Source organism: Mobula hypostoma, chromosome 25 (assembly GCF_963921235.1).
Source record: "Mobula hypostoma chromosome 25, sMobHyp1.1, whole genome shotgun sequence".
In the NCBI taxonomy this organism is placed as follows: domain Eukaryota; kingdom Metazoa; phylum Chordata; class Chondrichthyes; order Myliobatiformes; family Myliobatidae; genus Mobula; species Mobula hypostoma.
The window spans coordinates 6,759,971-6,784,289 of NC_086121.1; the positions used below are offsets into that span (position 1 = coordinate 6,759,971).

Consider the following 24,319-nt stretch of genomic DNA (forward strand, 5'->3'; position numbering starts at 1 on the left):
ATCTATGGAAGCGAATGAGCAGTCAGTATTTCAAGCCCAGACCCTTCATCAGGAGGACCCATCCTGATGAAGGGTTTCACCCTGAAACATTGATTGTTTATTTCCTTCGCAAACAATAGGAATTCTGCAGATGCTGGAAATTCAAGCAACACACATCAAGGGTATCGGCCTGAAACGATGCTGCCTGACCTGCTGCGTTCACCAGCAACTTTGATGTGTGTTGCTTGTTTATTTCCTTCCTTTGATGCTGCCTGACCCGCTGAGTTTCTCTCACATTTTGTATGTGTTACTCTGGATTTTCAGCATGTGTAGAATCCTTTCTGTTTGTAATGCAATGAGATACCCCTGCTCAGCCCAAGTATGGCTTATTAATGAATCCACTGGTTTGGATGATGGTGTCGTGTTGCTAATGGAGAATGAGAATAAAGATCTAAGGAGAGTCAAATTTGAGAATAATTCTCTATAATTCCTTTTTATTAAAAGAGTTTTGAAGTTGACAAAGATCACGCAGTGGATAATCAAGCTGTGAAGATCATATCCATTGTACTTCTTAAGGCAGTATGGCAAGAATGTTCAGGAGAATCCTTAAAATGCCTGACAATGGTATCTTGCTGCTCTCTCTCACAGAGTAATTACAACAAAATTGCTGAAGTCCCCTGGGATGTGCTACTCTTCCCAGATGAGGGTAACAGATTATAAATTCATGTCAGCAGTATTTCTCCACAGTGTTTTATTATCATCAGGAATTGTGCATTCTCTGTCAGCTGCTGAATGGCCTTATAGAATATCAAGTGTGTTATGGAATGATGTCAAGAACATTCATCTCAAAGAGAGTCTTGCTTGAGAACTTCACCAAAATTCTCTTTCCAACAGTTAATTATGTGCTTTCTTTTGATCTTTGCTTTGGTCTTTTCTTTGGGTCATTTCTTCAGCAGTTTGAACGGGGCACAACTGCGCAAGCGTGGGAAAGTCAGCCTGTGAGACAGTGGGAGTTTAAAAAGCAAGCAGATTGAGAAGGGACGGTCATTTCTTTGGCAGCTTGAACAGGGAACCACTGCGCATGCGCGTGGAAGTCGGCCTGTGAGACAGCGGAAAAGTTTAAAAAGCAAACAGATCAACAGAGCGGGCGACGGAGTAGTGGGAGACAGAGTAGGGAGGCTTCAGCAGGCAGAGGCTAAGGACAAACTTGCTCCCTGTGAGGTAGGGCTGGGTCTGCACAGGCACGTGACCTCAGAGTGCGGAAGGCTTGAAAAGAACACTGCCATATCTAGCAGGCAGCGGAGTGAGAGGGCACAAAGTGTTAGGGCTTTGGCTCAACGGGCTTAGGCGGAAACAGGAAGAGGCTTCCTGCGACCGCTGAGTCTCATAGTAAAGGGGTAAGTTACAGGTTTATTTATTTAGTAATAACAGTAGCACTGGAGGTATGCATCTAGGATTAGTGTTACGCTTGGAGAGTCAGATGTGGGGACCCTGGGAAATTCCCAGCCTTCCCAAGGATTACATCTGTACCAGGTGTATTGAGATGAGGCTCCTTAAGGACCATGTTAGGGATCCGGAGCTGCAACTTGATGACTTTCAGCTAATTAGGGAAAGTGAGGAGGTGATTGATAATACCTATAGAGAGATAGTGGACAGCACCTCTGTGGCAGTCCCCCTCAGAAATGGATATATCGTTTTAGATACTGTTGGAGAAGTTGACCTGACAGAGGAAGACCGCAGCGAATGGGACTCTGGCACTCTGCCCAGTGCTGTGATCAAGACAGCAAGGAGAAATGCAGTAGTTATAGGGGATTCCATAGTGAGGGGAACAGACAAGAGATTCTGCGAGCCGGACAAGGATACCCAGATGGTGTGTTGCCTCCCTGCTGCCAGGGTACGGGATGGCTCAGATTGGGTCCAGAGTATTCTGAGGAGAGAGGGCGAGCAGCCAGAAGTCTTGGCACATGTTGGTACCAATGACATAGACAGAAAAAGAGAGGAGGTCCTGAAGGAAGATTACTGGGAGCTAGGAAGAAAATTGAAAAGCCGGACCTCCAGAGTAATAATCTCAGGATTACTGCCTGAGCCACACGCTAATGAAGGTAAGAATAGCAGAATTAAGCAGATGAATGTATGGTTAAGTAACTGGTGCAGGGGTCAGGGCTTCAAATTCTTGGATCATTGGGATCTATTTTGGGAGAGGTACGACTTCTACAAAAACAATGGATTACACCTGAACTCAAAGTACTAATATTCTGGCGGGATTGTTTAATATAGCTGTTAGGGTCGAGGAAGAGGAAAATAGAAGTAAGTCAAAGATACTGTGCAGCAAAGATGGCAAGGACAAGCAGGTGAATAGACAGGATCATTTGCTGTGTGATAGAAATATAGCAAAATTGGTAACAGATGCTGAGCTAAATGTACTGTACTTAAATGCAAGCAGCATTAGAAATAAAGTGGATGACCTTGTTGTACAGCTACAGGTTAAAAGATATGACATTGTGGCCATCACCGAGTCAAGGCTGAATGATGGATGTGATTGGGAGCTGAATGTCCAAGCATACACAGTGTATAGGAAAGATAGGAAGGTAGGTGAAGGGGGTGGCGTGGTTCTGATGGTAAGCAAGGATATCAAATCACTAGAAAGAAGGGACATAGGATCAGGGGTAGAATCCTTATGGGTCGAGTTAAGAAATGGCAAGCGTAAAAAGACACTAATAGCAGTTATATACAGGCCTCCAAACAGCAGCCAGGATGTGGATTACAAGTTACAGCTGGAAATAGAAAAAGCGTGTCAGAAGGAAAATGTCAAGATAATTATGGGGGATTTAAATATGAAAGTGGATTGGGAAAGTCAGGAAGGTACTGGATCTCAGGAGAGGGAGTTTGTAGAATGCTTACAGGATGGCTTTTTGGAGCAGCTTGTCCATAAGCCCACCAGGGGACCGGCTGTTTTGGATTGGGTGCTGTGTAATGAACCTGAGGCGATTAGGGAGCTGGAGGTAATGGAACCCCTTGAAAGTAGTGATCATAATATGATTGAGTTCAGTTTCAAATTTGAAAAGGAGGAGCTGGTATCAGGTGTATTGATACTTCAGTGGAACGAAGGAAATTACAGTGGTATGAAAGAGGAACTGGCCCAAGTAGATCGGAAAAGTAAGCTAGATGGAAGGACGGTACAGCAGAATGGGATGAAATTCCTACAAGAAATAAGAAAAGTGCAGGAAAAATATATTCCAAGAAAAAAGAAAGTCGTGAATGGAAAAATGGCACAAATGTGGCTAACGGGAGAGGTTAAGGCTAAAATAAAAGCAAAAGAGACGACGTACAAGGAAGCAAAAATTAGTGGGAAAACTGAGGATTGGACGACTTTTAAAAACTTACAGAAGGAAACTAAGAAAGTCATTAGGAAAGAAAAGATGAATTATGAAAGGAAGTTGGCAATTAACATAAAAAAGGATACCAAGAGTTTTTTTTAAATATATGAAGAGTAAAAGAGTGACATGGGTAGATAGAGGACCGATTGAAAATGATGCTAGAGAAATTATAATAGGTAACAAAGAGATGGCAGAGGAACCAAATGAGTATTTTGCATCAGTCTTCACAGTGGAAGAGATTAGCAATATACCTGATAGCCAAAGGTCTCAGGGAATAGAATTAGGTACAGTCAAGATTACCAGAGAGAAAGTGCTTGGGAAGCTAAATGGACTAATAATAGATAAGTCTCTCAGAGTGGATGAAGTGCACCCACGGGATCTGAAGGAGGTGGCTTTGCAGATTGTGGAGGCATTGGAAATGATCTTCCAGGAATCAACAGACTCTAGCATGGTTCCGGAGGACTAGAAGGTCGCAAATGTAGTTCCACTGTTTAAGAAAGGAGGGAGGCAGCAAAAAGAAAATTACAGACCTATTAGTCTGACATCGGTAATTGCAAAGTTATTGGAGTCGATCCTCAAGGACGAGGTTATGAAATACCTTGAGATGCATGACAACATAGGCCCAAGCCAGCATGGTTTCATGAAACCAACCTATTGGAATTTTTTGAGGTAATCTCAAATAAGATTGATAAGGGAGAGGGTGTGGATGTTGTGTATTTGGATTTTCAAAAGGCCTTCAATAAGGTGCCGCAAAGAGGCTGCTTAATAAGATGACAGCCCATGGAATTACAGGAAAGGTATTGGAATGGTTAGAGCATTGGCTGATAGGCAGAAAGTAAAGTGTGGGAATAAAGGGATCCTATTCTGATTGGTTGCCGGTTACTGGTGGTGTTCCGCAGGGGTCAGTGTTGAGGCTGCTTTTTACAATGTGTATCGATGATTTAGATTATGGATTAAATGGTTCTGTGGCTAAGGTTGTGGATGACACCAAGATAGGTGGAGGAGCAAGAAGTGTTGAAGAAACGGAAAGGTTGCAGAGAGACTTGGTCAGTTTAGGAGAGTGGGCAAAGAAATGGCAGATGAGATACAATGTTGAGAAATGTACGGTTGTACATTTTGGTAAGGAAGAATAATCGGGCAGATTATTATTTAGATGGGGATAAAATTCAAAAATCAGAAGTGCAAAGGAACTTGGGGATCCTCATGCAGGATACCCTAAAGGTTAACCACCAGGTTGTATCTGCAGTAAAGAAGGCGAATGCTATGTTGGCATTCATTTCAAGAGGAATAGTGTACAAGAGTAAGGAGGTGTTGATGAGGCTCTATGGGGCACTGGTGAGACCTCATTTGGAATACTGTGTGCAGTTTTGGGCCCCCTATCTTAGAAGGGATGTTCTGGTGTTGGAAAGAGTTCAGAGAAGATTTACGAGGATGATTCCTGGAATGCAGGGGCTAACATATGAGGAGCGTTTGTCAGCTCTTGGACTGTATTCATTAGAGTACAGAAGAATGAGGGGATCTCATAGAAACATTTCGAATGTTGAAAGGGTTGGACAGAGTAAATGTGGAAAGGCTGTTTCCCTTGGAGGGTGAGTCCAGGATAAGAGGCCAGTCTTAGAAATTAGAAGGTACCCATTTAAAACAGAGATGAGGAGAAACCTTTTTAGCCAGAGGGTCGTGGATTTATGGAATTCGTTGCCACATACAGTTGTGGAGGCCTGATCATTGAAGGTGTTTAAGGAGGAGATTGATAGGTATCTAATTAGTCAGGGTATCAAGAGATATAGGGAAAAAGCCAGAAATTGGAACTAGATGGGAGAAAAGTTTAGCTCATGGTGGAGTGGCGAAGCAGACTCGATGGGCCGAATGGCCTACTTCTGGCTCCTTTGTCTTGTGGTCTTTCAGTAGAGTGAATCCCTGGGCCATAGACAGTCTTAATAATATGAAGTACCACATCCATTGTGCTTGCTAGCTAGTTACTGGAGTTCCTGCACTTTTCTAGCCACTTTCTTTTTTGGTAAATCTAATTTTTTTCCCTCCCCTTGAGATATTGTGATAGCTCCAAGTCCATGAATACCCTTACTTTACCTCTAATCAGTTTCTGGATTTTCAAATTGTTATCAAACCCAGTACTGCTATGAAATGGCAGAGAAACCAAGTATTTTCACAAACACCAATTACATCAGACTGCAAAATCCACTGGTCGGAAGTCAATAGGTTATCTGGAAGTTATCTAGTCAAGCTTTGGTTTGTGGGATTCTTTAAGTCTTTTGGTAATGATTTCTTTACAAAAGCATTTCTATTGCCATTACCATTTAGAAACCAAATGAAAGGCCAAATTAGGCAGTGATCAGTTCATGTGCCATGAAGAACTTAGCAGCACACGACACTACAAAATGTTCAGTGAAGGTATCAAGTTGCAGCAATTTGGTGTTTTTAGCACCTTCTCACCACTGACCAAAGCCAAACAGCAATATGCCATGTGGCTTGTTGCTTCAAATGTATTAAAACGTTCCACATACTCGTATCTAGGCAAATGAAGTCAAGGTGTATAGGAATTAAAATGGCTTGACAGAAAGTTGAAAGCCATTCATTCTTATCAACAATAACCAGACTTCAGGCAATAATTAAGTAAAAGCAAAACAAAATGCCGCATGGCATCATCTCAACATGACCTTTCTGCTGCCAACACCGCCAAAGTTTATTCCACCAAGCAAATTGGTATAGCACCAAGAATTGTTTCTTTGTTTATAGCTCTCTTCTCATAAAGCCTCTTGAAACATATAGCTTTACTCTAAACTCTCATTCATACATTTGCTGAAAACTATCATTGACATTTGAAGATCTCTACAGTTAATCATGTTAAATCTGAAGGAGGGAAATGATGACAGAAAATAAACGGGATGGCAGTGGTATTTGCAGCACTGTGGATCAAAATGACAGTGAATCAAACCAGCTATGGAGGTATATAAATCTCTTCTAATGACACCGACTCTGTAACATAAATTGGAGACTGACAGGTATCACATAACAACAGCAAGGATTCCATTGTTTTCACAATTGCATAAATGCAGTAAACCAGCTTTGAGTTTTCCACTATTTTCCTATTTCTGAGCTTTCCATTTTGTCCTGGGAATTGGAATTACTGTTATTGACAGCAGTTTGTGATCACCATTAATGCCTGCTGGTATATGTCACTGTGCAATGGAAATAACTATTTCAAAGTGGTGTTTATAATAGCCAGCCAGCATTGAAACAGCAACAGGTCACAGCAAGCCACCATTACAATTAACATCATAGAGCTTTGCTGAAATCTATCACTTTAACCACTTGCAGTCAACAAGGTTTCTCAAATTCAAACTACAAATGCTGGAAATAGTCAGCAGGTCAGGCAGAATCTGTGGTGGAACACAAGGTTAATATTTCTCATCAATGACCTTTCAGCAGAAGCTTTTTCAATTCAAGCCATAAAGCACTACAGCACAGAGACAGGCCCTGCAGCCCATCTAGTCTTCACCAAACTAATTCCACCTAGTCCCATTGACCCACACCTGGACTATTGCTACCCATACCCCTCCCATTCATGTATTTATCCAAACTTCTCTTAAATGTTGCAATCAAATCCACATCTACCCCTTCCACTAGCATCTCGTTCCGCATTCGCACCACCCTCTGGGTGAAGTAACTCCCTATCAGATTCCGCTTAAATATTACACCTTTCACCCTTAACCAATAACCTCCAGTTCTAGTCTTGCCCAACCGCAGAAGAAAAAGCCTGCTTGCATTTATGCTATTTATACCACTCATACTGATTGAGATACTTTCAAAATTGAATATGCAATCTAATGAAAAAGCGTACTGGGAAACTAAATACTATTTCGAGACTTAACTTTGTGTTTAAAGTTTTCAAACAGCAACAAAGAAAGTGTTTCAGAACAACGCAAAAAAAATTAGAAGTCATAGCCCGTATTTAAGAGGTAAAAACCAGGAGCATATGATTACAGTACACTTCAATGAAAATATTTGAGAACTATAGATAAGAAAACATTGTCTGGAACAGGGGTTGGCACCTTTTTGCCCCTGTGGGCCGGATTGCATATTAATGAGCGGATGGTGGGCCAGATAAATGCCATAAAAAAACTTGAAATATGGGAATTATCCATTTAAATACATCTACAGTAGTTATGTTTTGCCTCAAATTAATGAATAATACATACTAGAAAATCATTTGTGCTTAAGGTTGCCTACCCCTGGTCTAGAACATAATTACTCATTGCAATTAAAAACTCGTTCCTCAAAATTAACTTGAGTGTCATAACATACATAAAATGCTGCAGGAACTCAGCAGATCAGGCAAATCTATGGAGAGGAATAAACAGCCAACATTTCAGGCTGAGACTCTTCATCAGGACTTGAGTGTCATCATGTTTTTTTCTTGAAGTAAGACCTGGAAGCAGCAGGAAGTCTGCAGAAAGCCTCAATGTCTGAGTGCTAAATCAGGCAGTACCACCTCTACCACATCACACTTGATCTCTAGCTAATGCTTCTCAATGAAGGGGACACATAGGTGCAAACTAAATTGTGCTCAGCTATGACACGTCCCAAAACCAAATCAGCTGCTTACGTCTTATTAAAAATGGAAACATACAAGTACCAGTAAAGGGTACATCCTAGCCTTTCCCATCACAAGAAAGTATCTTTGGAAGTATTAAACTGGATAAAAATAGATACTCCAATAAATTTGACTCCTTGACGCCACTGATGTGAATTCACAGCATATTAATATTTACGCAGAGATCCACAGGTCAAAAGTGGGGGAAATATAAATTTCAAGCCAGTGAACAGAATAATCAAGTTTGTTCTGGGAGTTCAAGGAAGTTCACTTTGTATTTAAACTGTATTATCTCAACTGCACAATTTCTTCCATGAATTCTGACTTCCATTTTGCCTTGTGCAATTACCTGACTCTAAGGGGCTAATAACACGTGGGCATATAAATTTCCACACGAACTATGAAAAAAGATAACATACCTTTTCAAGAGTTAAGATTTAAGATTTAAGTTTATTACTCATGTGCACATTAAAACATTCAGTGAAATGCATCACTTGCGTTAACAACCAATACACTCTAGGGTGTGCTGGGCCATTCTGCAAGGGTCGCCAGACACATTACAGCACCAACAGAGCAAGTCCACAATGTTCCACAGAACAAAAATAACAGCAAAACAAGCCCCGTTCCTCCCTCCCACCCAAGCACACACACATAACCCCAGTGCAGGCTATCTTCTTCAGCCTCCAGCAGACTCGTAGTAAATTTAAAACTACGTTGCCAAAAGTGTAAAAGGAAAGAGAAAAATGTTTGCTCAGACATTAGATTACAGTAAATCTGTCAAAAGAAATTAATTTCAAACAAAAGAAACATCAATCCTCTTGATATGATTCAGAATCAGGAAGTAACACCATGAGTACAGTTCTGAAACTCTGAAAGCGGCTATCTGCTCTACAACAGGTAGTCGAAACTCCCCATTGCAGCACCAGCACCAGCCTACCCACTATCAAGGACATATATACAGAAAGGTGTCAGCAAAAGGTCAACATTATCATGAAGGATTTCACTGAATCTGCTCATGGACTGTTTGCCCTATCCCATCAGGGTGGAGGCTATGTAGCATCCACTCCAGGACCACCAGACTCAAAAAGTTACTTTCCCCAGGCAGTATCTGTTTTTGCCGATCAACAACTCCACCACTAACCCATTCCACTACACCCCCATCCACCACTTCTTTATCATTTCCTGTCAGTCACCTTATGTACAGACACTTCTGTGCTTAACATCACTTTATGGATCAATGTATATACGCTATCTTATGTATTTATATTTATTGTTTTCTTTATTAGTGTCCTTTATCTTGTGTTTTTTTGCGCTGCATCCAATCCAGCGTAACAATTATTTTATTTTCCTTTACACTTGTAAATGACATGACATTAAACAAGCTTGACATCTTAATTCTTCAGCAGGCAAGCAGAAAATGTGGTAATGTACATGGTAACAGTTTCTGATAGACTGGAGAGTGTGGTAGATGACAATTTACAGCATTCCACTTTAAGATTGCTAAGTGAAAAACATAACTGAAATTACCCTTGCATACCACAAAGTTTTCTGAGATTCAAACTTCAAAACAATTGACTCAATTGCAAGTAATTAAGTCAATCATTACACCTATGGCAAAATCATTACTACCTGTAACTACATGAGGCAACGTCATCATTACAGCTCTTAATAAAGGAAAAGAGCTACATCACATTGACTTTAAAGGCATATTATTAAGTTCAAAGATTCAAATGACCAAAGATGGATCACTCAAAATTTATTTTGTAATTTGAACCCATTGACACAACTACCCCTATAATCTTGGCATTTATTAATGTCTTTTTAAATACCATACAGAAAATCAATCATGAAATACTACTTGCCTCCAGGCCTGTAGACAACATCATCCTCTGTAACAAACGAAGTTATGTCACCAGTCTCTGCTCTCTCATAACGTGATTTCTTTTTAGGTGGCTTCTTTATTTTGGATTTTTTACCAGACTCCTCATTTGTAGCACTATCCTTGTCATTGTCTTCATCTTCCGTGTGGTCACTTTCTGCATAATTTTTGGCACCTCCTTCTAAAGTACAACTGCGCCGTGGCCTGGAATGTTCACTCTCTCGTTTATCTCTTCTGTCTCTCTCCTTGTCCCGATCACGATCTCTCTCTTTATCTGCTGTCATGATTCGCCACGTTCCTTCCTCTGTCCTCTCACGGCTTGGCCTCCGTGAAAGGTAGACAGTAAGCCTGGGCTTCAGTCTTCTGAATTTGATGCTCAACTCCAGAAAAAATCCAGCCACTCCAATAACCCCAAAATGTTAGGAACGGCTAGAAAAAAAAGAAAAAGCGGATTACAAAATTTTGTCCACAACGCAATTACCACTATATACATAGCCAAGTACAATGTCTATGAAAATGAGGTACAATCGAAAGGAATGGAGAAGCTACAAAGGATAAGATGGACCTTGGTCACACTATATCTTCAAAACATGTAAGTTAGCAGTTTCCATTTTACCTCGCAAGCAAAATATCAACCACAAGGAAGTGGCAGATTAGATACCCCAAGAGACAGGCTACAATGATATCCCAAGAGACAGGCTGCCTCTCCCTTCCTCTGTACTGATAAATGCATCACATCTTTCTCCTTCAATACTAACAAAGATTAAAACTCAACAGAATAAAAGGCAAACGCTGTACTCTAATATTCCAGTGTGATAACCTTCGGCAGGACTATATTCCTAATGTGACAAATCATATCATTGATGTATGTATTAATTGTTTTACTGACAGTCTTACTATTTCTACCCAGACTAAAATACCATCTCTGGCAGTCCACCTCACACTAAATGAGTGGTGGAAATAGCATTTTAGTTTCAATAATGTTCAGTGTTGAGAAATCATTTACCAGTTGGTAACATTTTTATTTAACTTGGTAGGCAATGGGTTCAAGTAATTCCAGGACTTGACCATTTGAAAAATAAAGAGTGCGTCACATTGTCAGAAATGCCATATTCTAGAAGACAAGTTAAACATGACTTATGACAGTGAATTTTTAAAAATTCCATGGTAACAGTCCCTCAAACAACCACCAACAAAATTAGATCAATTAGTTAACAGTAATTTGTACATCGTGATTTATAGAACTGCTTTTATATTTATTGTGTCATTTTGCTTCTTTATTGTGTCCTTTATGCTGTGTTTTTTTATACTCCATAGGATCTGGAACAACAATAATTTTGTTCTTCTTTACACTTGCACACTGAAGAATGGCAATAAGCCATCTTGAATCTTGAACTCACAACTGCTTGTGTGATATGCAAAATACTAAATGACTGCAACTTATCTGCATAACATTGTTCTTATTTCCAATGTAATTAATTCAATGTGAAGTATTTCTGATCTTTAAAAGATGTAATAAGGCAGTACATAAATAAAGTCTTTCCACCTAATTCAGATGAAGATCACGTTCTTATATCTTCATGTGAAGTACAGAGTTAGATGTCTGCTCAAAACAGAATCAGAAGTTTTCAGATCGAATGTAGTAGATTATGTATAATTCTATTTATACCATTTCTGATTCTTGATAAGGGGTTACAACTACAAGATAAGGGGGCAGTTAAAACAAAGGTACTGTGAGATTGCTTCTTGCAGGTGGTGAATCTTGGGAATTCTCTGCCTCTGCAGGTAGGGAGGCTTGACCATAGAAGTACTTAAGCTGGAGGTAGATGAATGACTTGATAAATCAAGGAGTAGAGGGATATAGAGAAAAAGCAAGGAGTGGGAGCTGAGGCCAACATAGATCAGTCGTGGTCATTAAATGGTGGAACAGGCTCAAGGGCTGACAGACTATTCCATAAGACATAGGAGCAAAAGTGGGCCATTCAGCCCACTGAAACTGCTGTGCCATTCCATCGAAACTGATCTCAACCCCATTCTTCTACGTTCTCCCATTAACTTTTGAGGACCTTACTCATCAAGAACCTTCACCCTCCACTTTAATTAATTCTGTCTTGTGTCCTTGTGAAACTCCCTATTACACAATCATTTCTAGTTTTTTTACAACTCTGAATGAAAACTCCTCCGCTGAGTTTTAAAAAACAGTCCTTTCGAACTGAATTATCACAAGTTGCTAAATAAAGTTAACTAGATTTTGAATATAGTTTCTTCAAAAAAAGAGGAAACCAGCAGTTATATTTGTATAACAGAATACCAAGATATTTCACTGATCTAATTTCTTCCCTCATCATTTTATTCCTCATCGCCCTGCCTTCAATTTCTTAAAAGCCCATTCTTTGCTTGAATGCAATTCCATGGAAACCAGCATTTTCCAAAATAAAAATTAAATACTGAGGACAGCACAACTTTGGTTACTTATGAATGTGCAAAATACAATATATTAATTCAACAGCAAGATTGACAGGTTTAGATTCCTGCTTGGGTTGCAAAAGACAGATTACACTGATTGAACAATAACTTGTGGTGAAATTGTTTTAAATGGCATGGACTATGAAGCTAATCTGCAAAATCCTTCTGGTTTAACAAATTAACTTCATAAATTCCATTTCAAAATATCTAAAAATACAGTCAGAAATATACTCTGCAACACACACAAACACACAAGCAAAACTGTGTTAGAACTCAGTAAGTCAGGCAGCATCTATGGAAAAGAATAAAGAGTCACCATTTCGGCCCAAGACCTGTCATGGATTCTGGTAAAGGGTTTCGGCCCAAAACATCAACACTCTATTCCCCTCCACAGATGATGTCTGACCCGTCGAGCTCCTCCAATGCTGTGTGCATGTTACTCTGGATTTTCAACAGCTATAGAATCTCGTAAACATAATCTGTAATGCTTCCCAAAGTTAAGCACATTCCAATACAATGCCTATAGCTATGAAACTATTTGGGTATCTTATACAAAATAAACTGCTACAGGAACCAGATCTACTCCAGATTCCATTGTCTGAAGTCTTCTGTAACTTCTTATCTTGTAAGCCTACAGTAGATTAACACAACTCTTGTTACAAAGATTAAGACCATAAGACCAACAACAGGTATTCCACTTTGGATACTGTTGGTGGGAGTTGGAGGGATGACCTAGCAGAGAAAAGCTGGCACTGAGTCTGGCTCTGTGGCTCAGAAGAGAAGGTGGGGGGAAGGAGAGATAAAGAGGTGAGCTGCAGTGATAGAGGATTCATTATTTAAGGGAACAAAAAGGAGGCTCTGTAATCAAGAATGAGATTCCCGGATGGATTGTTGCCTCCTGGATGACAAGGTCTGGGACATCTCTGATTGAGTCCACGGCATTCTTAAATGGAAGGATGAGCAGTCAGAGGTCGTTGTCCATGCTGATACCAGTAACATAAGTGGGATGGATGATGAGGTCCTGCAAAGTGAGTTCAAGAAGTTAGCTGCAAAGTTAAAGGACAGGGTTGCGATCTCAATTGCTACCTGTACCACATGCAAATGAGGCCAAAAATAGCAAAATCATACAATCTAACATGTGGCTAAGGAGATAGTGCAGGAGAGGGAGCTTCTAATTTTTGGATTATTGGGCTCTCTTCCAGGAAAGGTGGGACCTGTAAAGAGAGACGGTTTGCATCTAAACTGGAGAGGGACTAAACTAGAGTTGCAGGGGGATGAAAACCAGAGCACTAGAACAAAGTAGTGGGGTTGTGAAAAAAAAATGCTATCAAGCCTACATACAAAGTCAGGAAGCAAAAGGTCAAGTATGGTGGGACTAATGTTCTGAGCTGCTTATATTTCAATGCAAGGAGCATTAAAAAAGGCGGATAAGCTTAAGGCAAGGATCAGCACATGGAATTATAATGTTGTAGCCATTAGTAAGTATTGGTTGCAGGAAGAGCAGGACTAGCAGTTCAATGCTCTGGGTTCCGTTGTTTTGGCGTGACAGTGGGAATGATTAAAGGGGGAGGGGTAGCATTACTAAACAGGGAAAATATCATGGCAGGGTTAGTCAGGACAGACTGGAGAATTCATCCAGTGAGGCTTTATGGTAGAACTGAGGAATTAGAAAGAAATGACCACTTTAATGGGATTATATTATAGACCAACCAACAGTCCATGGGATTTAGAGGTGCAAATCTGTAGAGAGATCGTGGACTGTTACAAGAAACACAAGGTTGTGATCCACATATTAACTGGGACTCTAAAAGGCTGGATGGGAAAGAGTTTGTCAAATGTGCTCAGGAAGTTTCCTTAATCAGCACATAGAAGTCTCAACTAGAGAGAGATAGTTTCTGGATCTCCTATTAGGGAGTGAGACAGGGCGGGAACACAAGTTTGTGTAAGGGAACACATTGCATCTAGTGATCGTAATTCCATTAGTTTCAAGGTAACTATGGAAAAGGATAGGCCTGGTCCTTGGGTTGAGATTCTAAATTGGAGAAAGGACAATTTTGATGTATCAGAAAGGATCTGGCAAGTGTGGATTTGAACAGGTTGTTTTCTGGCAAAGGTGTATGTGGTAAGAGGGAGATCATCAAAAGTGAAATTTTGAAAGTTTGCACGTTCCTGTCAGAATAAAAGGCAAGGATAACAAGTTTAGGGAAACTTGGTTTTCAAGAGATTTTGAGGCCCTGGTTAAGAAAACAAAGGAGACACATAACAGGAACAAAGTACGTACTTGAGGTGTACAACTCATGCAAGAGAACACACAAGAAGGAAAACGAGGGCTAAAAGACACGAGGTTACCCTACCAGACAAGGTGAAGCAGAATCGCAAGGGTGTCTACAGATATACAGTATTAAGAGCAAAAGAATGCTATTCTTTTGGGACAAAATTGGTCTTCTGGAAGATCAGACTGGTCTTTGATGCATGGAGTAAAAAGAGATGAGAGATTTTAAATGGATTTTTTGCATCTGTATTTACTCAGAAGATGGACACAGAATCTATAGAGGTGAAGCAATGCAGCAGTGAGGTCAAAGACCCTACACAGATTACGGAGGAGTTGTTTGTTGTCCTGAGGCAAATTAGGGTGGATAAATCACCAGGGCTTGACGATTGTGTTCCCTTGGACCCTGTGGAAGGAAACTGCGGAAATTGCAAGTGCATAGCTTTGATATTTAATCATTCTTAGCCACAGGTGAGGTGCTCGAGGTTTGGAGGAGAGCTAATGTTATTCCATTGTTTAAGGAAAGCTGTAAGGGTCTTCCAGGAAATTACAGGTCAGCGAGACTGACATCAGTCATGGGAAAGTATTCTGTGGGGCTGGATATCTGAGTATTTGGATAGACAGGGACTGATTGGGGATAGTCTACATAGCTTTGTGCATATTAAGTCAGATCTAACCAATCTTTAAGAGTCTTTTTGAAAAAGTTACCAGGAAAGCTGAGAAGGCAAGCCAGTGAATGCTGTCTACACAGATGTTAGCAAGGCCTTTGACAATTGCATGGGAGGCTGATCAGGAAGGATCAATCATTTGGCATTCAAGATGAGGTAATAAATTGCGAAAGAAGCCAGAGTGGTTGTAGATGGTTACCTCTCTTACTGGAGCCCTGTGAATCATTGTGGGTCATAGGGAGCGGTGTTGGGTCCATTATTGTTTGTCATCTACGTCAAGGACCTGGAAAATTTGGGAAACTGGATCAGTAAATCTGCAGATGGTACCAAGATCTGGGGCTGTAGAGGGCAGTGAAGAAGACTATCAAAGCTTGCAGTGGGATCTGGACCAGCTGGAAAAATGGGCTGAAAAATGTCAGATGGAATTGATACAGACAAGTGTGAAGTGTTGCATTTTGGGAGGACCAATCAGGGTAGGTCTTACATGGTGAGTGGTAGGGGAATGAAGAGCGCGGTAGAAAAGGGGTCTGAGAATACAGATCCATAATTCTTTGAAAGTAGCACCACAGGGAGATAAAGGTCATAAAGAAAGCTTTTGGCACATTGGCCTCCATAAATAAATGTATTGAGTACAAGAGTTAGGATGTTAAGGTGAACTTGTACAAGACATTGGTGAGGCCTAATTTAGAGTATTGTGTCCAGATTTGGTTACCTACTTGCAGGAAATATGTTAATAAGATTGAAAGTGTGCAGAGAAATTTTACAAGGATCAAACCAGAGAAAATCTGCAGATGCAGGAAATCTGAGCAACACACACAAAATGCTGGAGGAACTCAGGCAGCCAGGCAGTATCTATGGAAAAGAGTACTGTCAACATTCTGGCCCGAAACACCAACTGTTGAGTTCCTCCAGCATTTTGCGTGTGTTGCTCAAATTTACAAGACTTGAGGACCTGAGTTCTAAAGGAAGGTTGAATAAGTTAGGACTTTATTCCCTAGATTGAGGGGAGATTTGATAGAGGGATACAAAATTATGAAGGGCACAGATAGGGTAAATGCCAGAAGGTTTTTTTTCCACTGAGGTTGAGTGAGATGACAACTGGAGGTCATGGGTTCAGCATGAAAGGTGAATTGTTTAAGGGGTACATCTTCACTATGAGGGTAGTGAGAGTCTGGTACGAGTTGCCAGCACAAGTGGTAGATGCAGGGTCAATTTCAACATTTACAAGAAATTTGGAGAGGTACAATGGATGGGAGAAGGATGGAGGGCTATGATCCGGGTGCAAACTGATGGGACTAGGCAGATTAATAGTTTGACACAGAGTAGATGGCTGAAGGTCGTGGTTCTCTGCTGTAACATTCGATGGCTCTATGACCATAAGACAAAGGAGCAGATTTAGGGCATTGAGCAAATTAAGTCTACTCTGCCATTCCATCATGGCTGATTTATTATTCCTCTCAACCCCAATCTCCTGCTTTCTCTCCACAATCTTTGATGCCCTATTAATCAAGATCCTATCAGCCTCCAGTTTAACTACACCCAATGACTTGTCCCCCATCCCCCAAGGCCATCCGTGGTAATGAATTTCACAGATTCAACACTCACTGGCTAAAGAAACTTCCCCTCATCTCTGCCCTAAAGGACATCGTATTCTGATGCTGTGCCCACTGATCCTAGACTCGCCCATTATTGGAAACATCCTCTCCATGCCCACTCTATCTAGACCTTTCAATATTTCTTAAGTTTCAATAAAATTACCCTTATTCTTCTGAAGTCCAGAACTATCAAATCCTTGTGTTAACCCTTTCATTGCTGGGATCATTCCTGTAAACCTCCTCTGGACCAGCTCCAATGCCAGCACATCTTTCCTTAATAGGGGCCCAAAACTGCTCACAATTCTATTGGTTTATTTAAAGCCCCAATTCTCAAATAAATGCAGGGATACATCGCAACAAGAATCAGTACAAAATTTTAAGTGATGTCCAGTTTTTAGTGGTTAGGTGCACATTCATTGGAATCAGATTTAAAATGGCTGTGCCAAGCAGTGTTTATAGAAGTCTGATCTTTTCATTAATTTTAATGATCCACTAGGGTAGTCAAGTTTCCAGTGAATATTACAGTCTGGCAGACTATCCTCTGGCAGCTGCTGGTGTCGTCAAACATAATCCAGACCGATTTGATCTGCATCTCTCACCATCTTGGCAGGTTCACTAAAACTAATCATCCTTACTTAACTCAGTGTTGCATATTTTAGAAGCATTTTGTCATAGGATTGCCTGGAAGAAATCCTTAAGGCCTGTTAAATGATGCCACAACGAAGGAAAGTAGCATTTAAATATCCCAAAATATTCTTTAGCAAGAAGCAGCAAAGCTCAGAAACAATTAAAAAGCCTCAACATGAATGGATACCACTTCAGTGAATATGTTTTCAGAACTATTTATTTTCATTAGTTACTTACAAATACAGCCTCAGCAGACATATTCAGTTTAACCACATCATTAGAGATAAAATGTGTGATGTAAAATACCAAGTGTTATTACCTACCAAAAGGCATTTCTTCCACTATACAGTTCTGACGAAAGATTGTTCATCTGAAATGTTAATCTGACTCTCTGCTTTCCCTTCCATGACTGTTGTTTGGCAAGTGTTCTAGTGGATCAATTGCATGCATTCAGAAAATGGGTAGCACTAATGTTTATTATACGTGTAGCTGGAGGAAGTGTTTATTTAATAAATAGCTCCGACAAGGAAAACCTATGTTGTGCTGAGGAAGCTAACACCTATTTTAGACTGCAAATGAGAGACAGACAGAGAGCAAGCAAACAGGCAGCTAGAAGATCAGTTAACCTAATAATAGTTTTAGTGGGGAAATGCCAGCATCAGTTATTATGGATGAAGAAACTGGGTACTTAGAATAATCATGATAACATTCAGCAAAAACTAACATAGTTTTACAAAAAGAAAACTGTGCTTGGCAAATGTAACAGTGTTTCTTTGAGCATGTAACTACCAGGGTAGTGAAATGGGAAAGTAGAGGATGTGGTGTATCTGGATTTTAAAAAGGCATTTGATAAGGTACCACATAAAATGTTGTACACAAGATAAGCATTCATGTGGGTTGGAGGTAATACATTAGCATGGACAGAGGAGTGGGTAAAGGACGGAAAACAGGAATAAACCAATCTTGTTCAAATTATCAGGCCGTTACGAATGTGGTGCAACAGGAATCAGTAATGGACAGTCAGCTGATCACAATCTATATTAACGGCCTAGACATGACGACAGGGAGTAACGTTCTCTTGGGCATGCAAAGCGAGCTGGAAATATGAGCTGTGAGAAAGATGCAATGAATCTGGAAAGGGATATGGAAGAGATGAGCATGCAGGCACATGTGGGATTATTCATTTCGGTATCAGAAAAAATGTTTTTATTAATTGTCAAGAAAAAAGTAAATGATTCTCAACGAGATCATGATGGATCATTCTGAAATGCAGAAGTTAAATATACAGTACAGCAAGCGATTAGGAAGGCAAATTTATGCTAATCCTATTTTATTCTCCCCAATTTCCATGAACTTCTCCCTAGATTTTCCATTGTTACACCTTAGGGACAATTCACTGCGCCCAGTTAAATTAAGATTAGGTTTATTTGTCACATGTAAAATGAAACATCGAAACATTTAGCGAAATACGTCATTTGTATCAAATCAAATCAATGAGGACTATGCTGGGGGGAGCCCACAAATATCACCAAGCACCTGGCGCCAACCTAGCATGCCCGCAACTTACCAACTCTAGCCCTCAAGTCTTCGGGACATGTGAGGAAACCAGAGCACCAGGAAGAAACTCAGGTGGTCACAAGGAGAACATACAAAATCCTTACAGATACAGGGAGATTTGAACCCCAATTGATGATCGCTGTCACTGTAAAGCAGTAACCACACAACTTTGAGTCGTTGGAGGAAAGCAGAGTACTCAGAGGAAACTCTTCGGTCACAGAGAACATCTAGAGTCTATGCACTCACCAGTGAGGACTGGGACTGAGTTCAGATTGCTAGAAGCGTGAATCAGCAGCTCAGAACTGCAGCAATGTGTTGCGATGGCCCCTGCTGCTGACCCGCGGCCTTGTGTTGTAACTGATATTTACATTGCATCGTTAACAGCAACAGGCATTTCAAATATATATTATCAAACACAATGTGACACTGTCCCATCAAGGCAAATGATTAAACCTCTTGCAAATAAAATACATATTAAGGTGCAACTTATTTTTATTTGGAGGCACAGCACATTAACAGGCTCTTCTTGCACAATAAGTCAGTGCTTCCCAATTACACCTATGAGCCAATTAACCTACTGACCCATACGTATTTGGAATGTGAGAGGAAATTGAAGCCCTCAGAAAAAACCCAAATGGTCATGGGAGAAAGAACAATCTCCTTACAGAGAGCAGTGGAACTGAATCAGAGTTGCTGGCACTGTAATAGCGTTACTCTGGCCGTTATGCTATCGTGTCTTCAAATTTTCTTAAGTAACAAGCCATTTTAGCCGAATGATCCAACACCACCCAATTATAACCATGTGACCAATTAACCTGCTAACCCCTAGGTCTACAGAATATAGGAGGAAGCTGGAGGACCCGAAGGAAATCCACGTCATCACGGTGAGAACGTACAAACTCTTAACAGACAGCAGCAGAACCTAACCTGGGTTGCTGGCACTGTAATTGCATTACGCAAACCACTATACTACCATGTATCCAACTGATCTCAAGTCTGAAATTACTAGGAAAAGAGGAGTCAACCAGGGAAGCTTTATTCATCGAGTCTAAAATACATTGTGGATTTACACAGCCATGCAGGCTAAATCTGGCAGCGTTATGAAAGTGGAAACTGGTAGTCATAATCGCACAGAAGATGTGATCTGAAGCTTATGCTACATGAAATGAGGCACTATGTTTGCAAAAGCCTGGTCCAACCTCTTTCCAATCAATGATCAACAACATCAGAGCCACCTCAATTAAATTTAACCATTGTCAGAGACAGAGGCGGAGTTAAGATGGCTCTAAAAGGCGACTCTTCTGCTTGCATCTTTGGAAACAGCTCTATTTCCATCTTCAATCTCTTTATTTTTCCCTTTCAGGGTTCTTTGGAGGATCCTGACCTGGAGTTACATGCAGACTTTAGTTCCTTGTGGGAATGGGACCCACTCTTGGGGTTTCAAGACCAGCTGTTGTTCGGCACGCCAAGGGGTAGGCCTGAGAGACAGCCTATTGTTTGGAAGCCTAAGATCTCGGGGCTCTGGAGACGGGTGGATCCAGGGTCGGTGTCACGGCAAGAGGGTCGTGTGTCGTCGGGGAGGCTGGAAATTCTTTCGCTGTGAGCCTGAAGACCCGAGATCTTTGCGATCTTTGGGCACAGAGCTCGTAAAAAGCGACAAAACTGACGTTTTAACATCGTAAACCAGCGGGTTGTTGTTATGTCTCGCTGTGAAAATGGGGGACATCTCCCTCTCCCTTATGAGAGAGAGAGAAATTGCGGGTTGCCAAATGGCAGATGAATTGCAATTGTCTTTGGGGTAACTGCAAGGTCTGTGTCTTTGCTATTGCTTAGCTGCACATAGCGGGTGCCCTATTTGTTTTGCCGGTGGGGGCGGAGGAGAGGGATTGTTGCTTGCCGCACTTACACACAGGAGGTGGGAGCTGGGGTGGTGGGGGGGACTTTGGGGTCCTCACATCTAACTGTCGTTCATTCTTTGGGGCACTTCTCTGTTTTTGTGGATGTTTTGTGAAGAAAAATCATTTCAGGATGTATATTGTATATATTTCTCTGACATTAAATTGAACATTTGTCATAATTTATAATTGATACTTGACTGATATTGAGAAGACTGGACTAATGGTCAAGAAACACAAATTACGCAAACCAGTTTGCCTCATTATTTTTTGCACTACTTGTGTAATAAATAAATATATATATTTCTTATAGTTGATAGTATATTTTGTCATGCATGCAGCCTGGTACAGCCGTTCCGATCTATTCTTACCTTCTTCTTCTTACTTTTTAATTTACGTTATTTTTTGTATTTTTTTTTCTCACAGTAACACGTCGAAGCTGCACCCTCTCTAACACGCTGGTAGAGAGAGTTTTATTTGGTTTATCTTTAGCGCTGGAAATGGTTACATCCCAATACACGGGACAGAAGCAAGGTCGCATTGTGTATTTCACGGACCAGCAAAGACCGGCCAGCTTAGCGAACAGAGCAGCGGATACCCCTGCTGAAATCTGGAGGAAAACACACAGAGGGGGATCACAAAGCCGAGGAAAGAGGACCGGGTCGAGACAACAGAGACTTTTGGAGAAGAGGAGTTCAGTGGGTAATACTGCTCCGGCTGACCGGAAGTGCACTGAGAGCGGTAAGCGTAAAGGAGTTCGGTGCTTACTGTTCTGGCTAACAACAGATGGTGCAATCTGGGGTATATTACGATCGAGGAACATGTTTGCAGACTGGATATTGAACTTTATACTGTTGGACTTCGGCCACATTCCACCATGATATAACACTTGGCGGCCACGGGAGGTCGTTCCTGCCTGTGGCCATCGAACGTGCAGCTCCTCCCGTGGAGGGTCAGACACCCTGAGCCAATAGACTGGTCCTGGACTTATTTTCCATCTGGCATAGTTTGCATTTTGGTGTGTGATTGTTGGGGTTTTTTGTATTGCTATATTTACGCTCTATACTTGGTTGGTGCAGCTGTAACGAAACCAAATTTCCCTCGGGATAAATAAAGTATATCTAGCTATCTATCTATCTATTATGTACTGCTCACAACAACTAACTTCACAACAAATATCAGTGATATAAACCTGACTCTAATTTCTGCATGCTCTCTGAAGCATTTTGAGTAAAACATTCAAGTTCAGGAGTATGTAAGAACGGGCAATAAATATAGATACTGCTAGTGATGTCCATATCCCATGAACAAATATATTTTAAAAAGTGATGAATTTTTATGTTATTGATTAATCTGCATCAAAAGATCACTGAACAGAAATGTTAACTGGCCTGTTCAGTACCCCTGGTGTTTTCTGTTTCATTTCAAATCACCATTGTTTCCCAATCCTAACATTTCAGGCCAAGATCCTTCCTCAGGACTCACACCCTGCATGAGTCCTGATGAAGGGCCCCGGTCTGAAACTTCAACTCTTTTTCCTCTTAATAGATACTACCTGACCTGCTGAGTTCCTCCAGCATTTTGTATGTGTTACTCTGGATTTCCAACATCTGCAAAATCTCTTGTGCTTATAATATTTTAAGGTTTTCTGTACAATAACTATCGATGTGTAGCATCATAAATAGAAATGATATCCCTTGATTGAGAGATCTTACTTCACATTCAAGTTGAACTGGTCAGCACAGAAAAGAACTGAATACACCAAGATCAATATTTGCATATTCAGTGGAAGGGAGAAATGAATTCTGAATAAGTCTACAGCTAGGAGCCAAAAAATGTCATCACCAATAAATCCCATAACAGAAACCTCTTTACTCAAAGTGGTTACAACAGAAGCACTAGAGGGAATGTTGTACCAGTGGTAGTGTGATCACTCAAGTTGAGTATAATGTTCTGGTAAGCCTAAAGGGTTGTCTATTGGTGGGCCCTCGGGTGGCTGTGGAGGCTGATCCAGGATCCACATATTCTGGTGCAGTGTAGGAAAGAGTAAGTGGTGGCTGCCGACTGGCACATTCTCGGCTGCAGGAGTACGTGCTGAGGGACGCACTGAAACTTGGTGCAGCCACCGCAAGGGCCCGGTGGGGAAGGACCACGGTATAGGTTTCTCCACCCGCGGGAGTGGGAGGGGTCGGGTGGCGGGGAGTATACCCTTCAACAATGATGTGGTAAGGTGAACAACTGGAGTGCCACGTGGGTGGCCATAAGTATGGATATGTACAGACTATAATGGAAACGTATGTAAAGGATGAAAAGTTATTGAATGGTTTATTGTATATAATTTTATTTTTGAATAAAGTATATTCTGAAATTTTAAAAAAAGTGGTGGCTGTGGTTAGTGGTTGGGCATTTTGCTGTTCAGTTTCTCCTTTCGCAGCTGTCACTTGTTCTCTGTGGCACAGCGGAAGTTGCTCTAGTAGTGTAGATCCCTTTTGAACAGATTTCCTCCAGGTGTACAGTATCTATTGAGTGCAATGCCTTCCCAGTTTTTAGATGTAATGTTGAACTTCTTCACGCTGATTTTTTTGCTATCTTTGAAGTGTTTCCTTTGTACCAATGAACATGTTAGCAAATTGAGATGAAATTTAGTAGATTAAGATTCATATTGCGCATAAGCACATGAATATATTCATCTGCCTCTAATATAGATCCAATCTGGCTGCATTTGTGCACAGTGACACACATTTATTTAAGGGGAAGCTAGATTTGTGCAAAAGGATATGCTAATAAACTGAGTTAAAGTTAAAATGGGACTAACATAAATATTGACACACCTGTTATGACAAAGGGGGGTGTTTCTGCATTGCCAGTACAATGCAATTGTATATAAATACGATTCCATGGTTTGAGTCTTAATCTATCAAATGAATGGAACTGAATTATTACGGCCTGTTTCTGCAAACTAAAGCAATGATTGAGCCGGACACTAATTATTTGCACAATTTCAGTTTGAGGACTAAGATAACAATGATTGCCTAAACTCTTGTCGGCTTTTGTTTGTTTATTTAGAGATACAGTATGGAAAAATCCCTTCCAGACCTTCGAGCCAAGCAACCAGTACCCAAATCATGGGACAATTTACAACGACCAATTAAGCTAACTGGTACGTCTTCGGACTGTGGGAGAAAACCAGAGCTCCCAGAGGAAACCCATGCATTCTTAGGGAGATCATATAGACTCCTTGCTAATGATACAGGTTCGAACTCCAAATTCCAGAGCCCCCAGCTGTAATAACATTGCGCTAACCATTTTCTTCTCCAGAATTATAAAAACAGAAAATATTGGAAGTACTCAGCTAAGTCAGACAATATTCATACAGTAAGGAGAAGAATTAATTT

The 24,319-nt window shown here is 40.8% G+C and overlaps 1 protein-coding gene across 4 annotated transcripts in view; it reads right to left on the reverse strand.

Annotated features, from left to right (window-relative positions):
* rerea (arginine-glutamic acid dipeptide (RE) repeats a) overlaps nt 1-24,319 on the reverse strand; it is a 659,533-nt gene that overhangs the window by 475,467 nt on the left and 159,747 nt on the right. For 3 of the 4 annotated variants that reach the window (XM_063033173.1, XM_063033174.1, XM_063033176.1), the window contains exon 2: nt 9,831-10,276. In XM_063033173.1, coding sequence (XP_062889243.1) covers nt 9,831-10,131 — 301 coding nt within the window. In that variant the 5' untranslated portion in view covers nt 10,132-10,276. Of the gene's footprint in view, nt 1-9,830; nt 10,277-15,449; nt 15,534-24,319 lie in introns of those variants that run through there. The other variant, XM_063033175.1, reaches the window with a different exon arrangement.